At 40.2% G+C, this 10,309-nt stretch overlaps 1 protein-coding gene across 1 annotated transcript in view; it reads right to left on the bottom strand.

The window, feature by feature from the left end:
* Positions 1 to 795: 795 nt before the first annotated feature.
* Positions 796 to 10,309, bottom strand: part of Tnc (tenascin C) — a 111,283-nt gene continuing 101,769 nt past the window's right edge. The window contains exons 28-30 of the mRNA XM_013030110.1: positions 4,289 to 4,480; positions 2,312 to 2,437; positions 796 to 966 (exon numbers count right to left, since the gene is read on the bottom strand). Coding sequence (XP_012885564.1) covers positions 796 to 966; positions 2,312 to 2,437; positions 4,289 to 4,480 — 489 coding nt within the window. The remainder of the gene's footprint in view (positions 967 to 2,311; positions 2,438 to 4,288; positions 4,481 to 10,309) is intronic.

Below are 10,309 nucleotides of genomic sequence, written 5' to 3'. Positions count from 1 at the left end.
TAGACATATAAAAATGTTCCATCCACTAGAGTTTAAGATTAAGAATGAGGAAACATTATTTATATCTGAATCATAAATTACCACAAATGAAAATATTACATATATAGTTTCAGTTCTATATTGCAGGTGTTAAAAAGGAAGAGAGAGAAAAGGAAAAGGAAGGGAAGTAGGGAAAAGGGAAGGCAGGTGGCACACAAACTTGGCAGAGATTTAAAAAAAAACACTCCCAAAGGTGAGAGAAAGTGGACTTAAATGCCAATGTTTGTAGACTGATAGCTTTAGTTTTATAGAATAGTATGGGTAATAGAGTCATATATTTCATGCTGTTACTTTCCTTAGAAATCCATATCTTTTCACTTAAAATTTTTTTTATTTTTATTTTTATTATTAAGTAGTTGTTTAATGAAGTCACAATTCCAAAAGTCAAGTTATTTCCTCTTCAATGTATCTTGATCAATGCCTCCCCTTCCATCGTTCTCCCCCAGGTATTCCCCTCTCATCCCTACCCTCAAGTTATATAGTTCAATTTTTTCCTAATGTATATTAAATATAGAAATTACATTTGCTCAACCTTCTTCCCTCCATTCTTTTTGATATAATAAACAACTTAATACATCTTACATGTTTCAGCTTATCCTCAGCATTAACAAGGAAAGAGATCAATCCAACTCTGCCTTCCAAGAGTTTGTATCTTGCAGGAGAGACAGGGAAGTAAATAAATAGCAGTAGAGAACAATAAATAACTGACCCTGATTTAGGGTAATAAGAGAACTTCATAGAGGAGGTGTTGTGCAGCTAGGTTTCAGAGGGGCTGGAGTTGGCCTTAGGCAAACCATATTTCCGGATGCCGGTGAGATTAAGATTGAGTTCTTGGCAGAAGAAACTTCTATATAGCTTTTGAAGTTGCCTGACACTCTCTGAACGGGGAGCCCATTCATTTGAAACAGCTCTTTGTGTTGGTGGAACCTTTTCAGTAAGTTCTTAAAATTTTGCTGTTGTGGATAGAAAAATGTGGCTTTTAATGTTGATTTACTAGTTTGGCTTTGATTAAGCTGTTTAACCTCACCAGGCTTTAACTTCCTCATGTTTAAAAGGAGGAGAAAATGCAGGAATGTTGTTAGCTCTAAGTAAATAATTGTGCCTATTGGACAATAGTACAGACCCCCATGATAGAACCATTATCTTTTTCTCAATATGTTGGATCTGTTAGTCTAGAAGAGTCTTTGTGGCTCTGTGCACATCTTTTAAATAAAGATATCCCTATGAAAAATGAAGTATTTAATACGTAGGATTGTTCAACTCTTCTGATGAAACTTGTAGAAACTTCTGTGAGTCTCAGTTACACCCAAAGTGGTGCTGAAAATGTCCATTGCAATGTATCATCTCTCTTTGTTTCCTAAGGCTGCAATGAAATAAAAAAACGGCTGAGGGATTCCAACTCTGGCAGGTGAACATGTGGTGATAAAAACCTAAAGCATTAACTTCTGAGTGCAAAGATCTTGAAGGCCATGAACAACATATAACACACATACACACACACACACAAACACACACACATACACCCCCCCCAACTGCCTTCAAGTCTGTAGGTATGAATAATAATAGCACAGGACACCAAATGGAGAGGATGTTGTAGGTCTGGTTCCTGAGCAGATGTGTTCTCTGAACCTTCTTGTACAGGATATAGAGTGAGTAAATCATGACTGGAGGGAAGTCATTTTAAAAAAATGCTTTCTTATAGTTAGTTCCTTCTTCCATGGGGAAACCTTGAATTACCAGGCATGGGATACAATTTACATCAACAGGACATCAATGGACAGATATATAGTTTATCACTTCTTCTTATCAGTGAATGATTCCTGCAGCACAGGAGATTGATTCGTTCTTTACCATTTTGTGCCCTTGGCTGTAGTTGCTCTAAGTAGTTCTCAATCTAGACTGGGCATCAGGATCTCCTCATATGAACACAGACTACTGGGTCCCACCTGCAGGGTATCTGATCCAGTAGGTACAGGATGGGTTATGAGACATTACATTCTCATGTCTACCCCTGCTGATGCTGCTGGTCTGGGGAACAAAATGAAAACACTACTCTAGAAGGAGGGAACTGAGTTGTGCCTAGATTCTTCCAAGGCCTTCTGTATGTTTATCAGATGTACTGTGTATTGCCCACAGGAAAATAATTTTAATCCTGAAGGGAAGTAAACCTACAATCTGGAGAACAAAGGAATCAAAGTATGAGAGGGACATCAAGGTGTTCTTTAATGTGTGGAGATCCTGTGTCACAACAGATTGAAGTGGTAGATCTTACGAAGGTACCAGGTTTTCTTCCAACTAAAGACCATTTCAACCATTCAAAAATATCTGAAAGTTGGCATACGTGGGGCAAGATGATACGTTGAACAAGCTCGTTTATCCCTGCTCTGTCCTTAAACCCCTACAAAGTAAAAGTGATTGAAGATTTAGCATAGTGTCGCATAAACTTTCAAGAACAAAGGGGAGAAGGGATGAGAAGAATATTGAAAGCCACAAAGGACAGACATCTGTTCTGACTGACTTTAGCAGAAGGTACCTGAGGATACAGATCAGCAAGGCAACAGAAGCAGAAGAGTGAGATTCATATTCTACCTCCTCAGAAAGGTTCTGGACCCTGGAACTTCTAGACATGATGAAGTTGAATTTCTTTTTTTTTAAAAAAAGAGGAATATGTGGTGAAAGGCTGGACAAGGAAAATAATGGAACATCTAGATCTTTCCCTAACCCACGATTGCAGGTGATGTTTCCTAGTTTTGGAATGGAACTAATGGTAACCAGTTAGAAGGGCTTTGAACGATTGGATGGCAGGCATACTTGAAAGAGAGGGTACTTAGAGAAAAGTAGTGAGTGATGAAATGAAAGCCATCATATACTCTTTATATCCGTAGTCATCTTCCCAGAGTGTTGACCTTCCAGTATACCCTTGTAACAAGGGGATTTAGGATATGCTTCAACGTTGAAAAGATTGGGAGAGGACTGAACGGGGTGTGGCATAAGACACCCTGTGGGGGGTGTCCAACTTGTGTTGAAAGTCAACAGTATTTACTGAGCTGACACTGTCCCCCACATAGCAGGTTATACTCTGATGATCCATCAGCCAGTAAGGTTCACAGTGTTCTTCCCGCAGTGACCTAGAGGGGAAGATTGGGGAAGGAACCGTGTGTGTACAGAGACCTCAGGAGTGAAACAGCCTGCTGAGTTTGTGGAACCCTAGCACTTGAGTGCAGTTGACATGGAAAGTGTAAGTGCATGGTGGGTGTAGGAGGAGGGAAGGCCAAAAAGAAGGTTTTACTCCTGTGTACTCCACTGTGCCAGGTTCTATTAAAATGCATAGTATATCATGTGCATATACTGAATAGATGTAAGTACGACCCAATTGTGCTTTCCTTTTTTTTTTTTTTCATCAAAGGCAATGTTTCAAACATCTACCCATGTCACTATGAGAATGTTGCGTCTCTAGTATTTCTGGTATTTCTAGGTGTGCATGAAGATACTTTTGCCTACTCTTTTTACAGGGTAGGGTGTCAAAATCATTTTCCTTTTCCCCATTTCCTACTGCCCACCATCCATTTCTTTTTCTTCACTATTTGCCACACAAAAATGAACTGTAATCTTAAGGGACATTTTGTGACAAATCTGTGTCATAATTTTCTGTGCAATATACCCTGAGGAAAGATTGCTTGGCACATGGATGGGAAGTGGGACTAAGTGTTGACAGCTTGTCCTTTAGCAAATCTGTCTGTCTTCCAGGACAGCCCCCCACTGGGACATCCTGACCGCTCTCTTTCTACATTGCTTTTCAGGTAACTTTTTCAGGTTGAATCATTTGAGCGAGTGTAAATGTTTACAATTTTTTCCTGCATCTAAGGTGTCCTTTACACTAGGCAGATTGCTAATGACTTTGAGCATCTCTTCATAACATATTAGCTGGTTGTTAATGAAAATTGTTAATACCCCGTTGCTACATTTCTGTTGGAGCAGCTGTTTGCCGCTTCTCCTTTTGCAAGATTGTCTCATAAATGGTAGATATTAATTCCTGATTGGTTTTAGACCTTTCACATCTATCTTTTCCCAACAAGTCATGTATTTCTGTTAATTTTGTTCATGAGCTTCTTCACTGTAATTCTTAGGTACAATTCAATTTGTCACTTTAAAAGAATATTTTTGTGCATTTGGAACTTAAGTTTTCCCATTCTCTTCATTCCTCCCACCCCTGCCCCTGCCATTACTTTTTGTAATTTTGTAGGCTTACATTGAATTTCATACCTCCTCTTGATCCTACTCTACCCTTTTCAGGTACTGAGTTCTTGGCATTTATCTTGTTCAGCAGCAGCAGCAGCAGCAGCAGCATTGGCTGCTGGCCTTCTGTTGTCTGAAGCTGCAGTGTTTGCTGGTGACTGTCCCCAGGGGACTTTCCCTTTGACTCACACCCATTGGGGGAATCCTGTGGGAAGCTCAGCTTTTACTTCTCAAATTTTAGAGTTTTGACAGACTGTTGATTATAGACAGAGATATAAACCTTTGACAATGTGGGGAGATGAAAGGAAGGACCTTAGGTAAGTCCCTTTCTCTCTGGACCTCAATTTTCTTAATTGATATTTGGAGCCCACTCTACCTGGCAACAGGAAAATTCACTTTGTTTTTTAAAGTTTGAGAACATTCACTAAGGGAACCTCTAAGTTGGGTCACAAAACAATTCTCTGTATTTTAGAAAGGCTTTAATCACACAGTGAGTATTTATCAAAATCAGAATTAACTTAGCAATAGTAAATGTAATTTTAATTAATTAAAATTTAAGAACACCCCTCTGAATAGTCCAAGGCTTCACAAAGATAATACAAAAGAAACTAGAAGCATCTTAAAACTAGAAGAGAAATATTACCTTTGAATGGTAAAATTAGAAAAGAAAAAGAACTAAAAGCTATGACCTAACTTCTTCTTCTGAAATACTATATCTGCTGCTTTCCATAAATTTTGTGATGATGTATTTCATTATCATTCTATTCAGAATGTCTTTTAGTTTCACTGCTAGTGTAAAAACAACATTGCCTGCACAGAGATCAGTACCCTTCTAAAAGACTTAAAGGACACAAGATTGGTGGTAATATAGATACTCATTAATTCATTAGTATGGTCTTTATGAAAGCCAGATGGTCCTAGATTATAACAGCCCAGTGCAAAGTCAACATGCTAGCAACTGTAATTGCAACTGCCTGGCACAATATGGTGAATTAATAGAATAAATTAATAGGGTCTCAGCTACATGCTTGTGACCCCCATGACAAATGAATTTCTTTTTATCCCTGTCAGAAAAGAGAAGTGATCTCTTTTGAATTCACATGAAGCATGCTACCATACATTTAATCTTATTCCAGGGCTGTACTAAGTCTCCTGACCTCTGTTATAGGGAAGTCTGAGGAAACTGGGCTGAGCATCAGGAAGAAAAACATACTTACATATTTATGGTATTATGAACCCATAGAAGCAAAAACTGTCAGGAACATTCGAGGTTCTGATGAGAGGTAATTGCTAAACCCTCTAGGCTGTTTATATGGCTAAAATTCTTAAGGTTCATCTCAGGTTCACTAAATCAGTCCTTGCAAAGCAGAGTTTGAATACTTGCATCTTACACTTCTAATCACAAAAAAAAAAAAAAGGAAGCAGAGTTGACTTCTTTGGAGTTAGAACAGCAAATTCCACATCAGGGATACTTCTCTGTGTTGGCTGATTCAAAAGGGTGCCAGGGTTTGAGGAGGCTTGAGGAGCTCCCAAGTGTTTTACCGCAGTCCAGGTGCATTTATTTATTTACTTTGGTGATACTGGGGTTTAAATTCAGGGCTTCATGTTTGTTTGGCTTGCTTTCTGGAAAGCTGGCACTCAGTCACTTAAACCATACTTTCAGCCCTGCATTTTGCTGGTTATTTTGGACATGGAATCTCTCAGGCTTTTCTGCTCAGGCTGGCTTTGAACCATAATCCTTTGGGTCTCAGCCTCCTGAGTAGCTAGGATTACAAGCCATCCACACCCTATGCTTTACTCCCTCATGATTATGGAAGCACGGTACCAGGCCAAGCAAGACAAATAACATGCCACTTTGACAGTGTTAATTGGGGTCTATGTTACATCAGCCAAATCGGTAGTCTATTTAGTGCAGTTTTGAAGCAGGTGATACCATTACCATGTTAGGATGTCCTGGGATTGTTTATAGGATATGAGACCAAAGTTAGATCTTCTCATTATGAGTGAAGCTCTTCAGAGAGCCATAATTTCTTCTCTGGATTGTCAGGCAATCTCTCATCAGAGGTATTATATGTGATTTAGGGGCTTACCTAGTGATTTTTGTCTAGTACTTTGGTAGATACAGCTCATCATGGAAGATGAAAAAGAGTACAAAGATACTTTTCCCCCTAAAGTTTCATTTTAAAAATGATTGGTCTTTTTATTTCTTGAGAAAGTTTGAAATCTCTCAGCCAATAAATCCAGAATTACATCGCTTGGAGTTATGTGACTTACCCAAAGCATTTCACATCACTAAAATGTCTCCTGGAAATGGGAGCTCTTTTGCTACTGCTCTGGAGGAAAGTAGAGAAATGGCAAAATGTTTCATAAGGAAATTCTAGGGGATAGTTGTGTTTGTAAGTACTTACTTGGGTGACAGAGGCTCACATGGAAGTTGTCACATCATTCAGAATCAATTTCTTTACTTATATAAGGAGGGTACTTAGAATGACCTTCCTGGTTACTTAGAAGAACTGAGAGAATTGCCAAAGACCATAGAAATCACATACAATGATGCTATAGCTGGAACAGGTGGCTAAAGTCCTTGTTCTCATGTAACCAAGGGCTCTCAGGGAAAAAGGGGGATGCTGTTGCTGAAAGATAATTCAAACCAATGTATACAGTGCACTGTAGCATAGGCTGTGGTTGAGAGCTGGGGAGATAGAGGATGTGGTTTTTTTCTGTGCAATGGCATGCATGGTATGGTCTGATATGGGCTCCAAGAACAGAATGTAGAAGGAGCTCTAGGGAAAAGAACAATGAGCTGCTCTGCCCAGGAAAGGTGTGCTGGACTTCAAGGCTTCTCAGAGCCTTTCCAGATGACAACTAGATTCCAAGCCAAAAGAACGATCTATACAGAACTTGGAGATAGGAAAATTAAGTTGTGGAGGGGAGGGAGGAGGGAGAGACAGCTGAAAATTGTTTTCTTCCAAAGTGAAAAGTCTTGGATTTTTTACCTGAGTGTTTATACCTATGCCATGGAAGAGATCGATGGTTCCCATGTCCTCTCATGGGTCTAGTGCCAATGTCAGCAAGCACTGAGGTGAGAACCATGTTGGGAGATGGATCCAAGAAAGATATAATCAGACTCTAAAAGATACTTTTTCTATTATTATTATTATTATCTTCAGTCGCACAAAGGGGTTTCAATTCAACAAGGCAGTACAATTCTCCTCCAGCTTTCACAATTCTGGACTTCAAACTTTATGACAGAACTTTTTGATCTCTCCTCAGCCTCAGCTTTTCATGGAGTTATATTTGTATGTTTCTCTCTGTGAAAGTCACTGCCAGGAGTAACTATATAGGTTTGTCTTCAAAGTTAGCAAATTTTTAAATATCTTAACTTCTACCAGGTTTTATCTATACAGTGTCTCGAGTCCTTTAGGGTTATTATAATAGAGTATCATAGGCTGAGTGTCTTACAAACAATTGGCATCAATTTCCTCACAGTTCTAGAAACTGGAAGTCTTAAGATCAAGGCACCAGTGGATTTGGTATCTGGTGAGAGGTCTATTTCCTGGTTCATAGACAGTACTGTCATTTGGCTGTGTTGTCACATCATGGTGGATGGGGCAATGAAGATCTCTTAGGTACCTTTTTTTGTATGAGATTAGGTATTGAGCCTAGGGCCTCATACATGCTAAGCAAATGTTAGTCTATATGCCCAGCCCATCATGAATGGGAACTAACCCATTCATCATCTATTCATGAAGCTCCATCACCCTCATGACCTAATCATCTCCTCCCAAACCCCTGCTTCTCAAATACCATCACGTTGAGGACCTAGGCTCAACGTATGAGTTTTTCAGGTACAGAAATAAACATTTATTTTATAGCAAACAGGATTCTTCCTACTTGGAAAGATCATACATCAGCTAAGACCCAAAGGGGTGTGACAGGAACTCAAGCAGAAGAAAAACAATAGTTAAGCCACTCAGCCAAAGTTTATTAGTGGAGTTTATAGATATGTCTCTGAATATCAGTGAAAAAGAGGAAAGAGAAAAATTGAGATTGAGAGAGAGGAAAAAAACAGAGGCTTCAGGGAAATAAGAGGAGGGACTTGAGAGATGCTCTGTGGCTGAGGATTCTATAGTGTAAACAGGAGCCACCATACCTGTGTGTGCAGGATGCCAGTGTTCCAAGTTGGCTGGCTGAGGGGATGGAGCTGTAATGGAACCAGTGTTCTGAAGCCCAGGTCATATTCCTTGGGTCTGTCAGTACCTAGGAGTGTCACCATGGCTCAGTAGGCAAAACCACCTCTGTGCTAGGATGGCTGTTGTAGATTTAATGTTGGTGTTCCCCTTGCTCCCAATTCATATGTTAAAATGCTGATTCCCAGTGGGATAGCATTTGGTGATAGAGCTTTTAGGAAGTAATTATGATTAGATGAGGTTGTAAGGGTCACGTTCTCATGATGGCATTTGTCACCTTATTAAAAAAAAAAGTTGGAAAAACAGGATCTCTGTTCTGTGAGGATAAAAACTAGCAAGGTATATCTGCAAGCCTGGAGGAGTGTGGTCCGCAGACTCTACCTCTTCTTGAGGCCTTTGTTTTGGATACCCAGATTGCAAACCTGTGAGAAAATGAATGTTTGGTAAGCCACCTTTTCTATGGTCATTGATTTTGGCAGCCCACAATGATTAAGACAGCCTTTTATGGAGCATGTCTAATGTTCAAGTTCAAGTTGTGATTATGAAAGCCCTTTTCCTATCTGCTGCAGAGTTTTTAAGGAAGTGCATAATACTGGTGTTAGTGTTCAAATTGGGGAAGGGCTCAACATCCTGTCTGAGTTGTAGCCACGTGAAATAAATAGCATTTGCAAAACATGTGGTATTTGGCCACACATGGGGCATGCACTTGACATCTGGAGCCAACTTGATCCGAGCTGGAAGGGACAGGAAGGAAGCAAGTGACTTCAGGATGACATTTCATTGCTTTAGCGCCTCCAGCAAGATGCCGCTGATAAGCTTATTTTATGACTGCTCTTTCTTCTTATCAGAGAGAACAAGTATCCACATTCCACAGTTTACTCATGCAATTGGTATTTTTCAACTTCTTCCTTAAACAATGATTTGTGTAAGTCATCCCATATGAGTAAACTGAGATTCTTAGCTCTAGCGTCAGAAAGGGGAATAGTTTATTTATATTCCATGTCTTCTGTCCTGTTTTTATAGACTCTGCAAATTGGATAAGCTAGCTGAGTGCAATGCATAGTATGAAAGGTAAACAGAAGCCCCAGGGCCATGCTAAGCTGCTTTCTGTGGAATGTGGTTACTTGTTCTCTCTGATAATATAAGGGTGTTATACAGTGGATGAGGTTGAGGTCCAATGGCAGAATAGGTGCCAGACATGTAGGAGACTTGAGGTTCAATTGAAGTAAGGAGGTCAGGTCTGGCCAGCACCATATTGGTCACATGGTGGATGGTAGGTCTGGCATCTTGTCTTCATGCTTGGCTAAAGAAACGCCCCTCCCCAGGTGATGGGTATACCCAGATAACTGGAGGCAGGGGTGGACACTTGGCTGGTAGGTTACTGAATCTCTCAGTCCAGTGCCTGGGACTGGGAATTTCCTGTGGACTTGCCCCTGCTTGGACCCTACTTAGGCCCTGACCAGCCAAGCTGCCATTATGCCATGCCACCTGTGTCTCTGTGATTGTGTCCTGTCTCCTGTCTTGTGGCTCATCACTGGTCATCATGGTGTCCCAATTTAGCTCTCCACTGGAGCTGAATTGGTTTGTTGGTTTTGTTCTTTCTTTCCTCTCAGCCTGTTTCCTAGCTGTGTTACATATATTTGGGGGCTGCAGGCCTTTGTAACAACTGGCTGCCTGCAGCCTGCCAAGTGTATAATAAAGACTCCAATATTCCATCTTCCAAAATGTGGCTTCTGGGATAATTCACTATCCAACAAATTCACACACACACCCACACATACACACACACACTCTGTATACACAACAAACATATACAACACATATCACACACACACACACACACA

Source organism: Dipodomys ordii, unplaced genomic scaffold (assembly GCF_000151885.1).
Source record: "Dipodomys ordii isolate 6190 unplaced genomic scaffold, Dord_2.0 Scaffold127, whole genome shotgun sequence".
In the NCBI taxonomy this organism is placed as follows: domain Eukaryota; kingdom Metazoa; phylum Chordata; class Mammalia; order Rodentia; family Heteromyidae; genus Dipodomys; species Dipodomys ordii.
The sequence above is the reverse complement of the archived record's forward strand: the minus strand, read 5'-3'. Positions and strand labels throughout refer to the sequence as shown.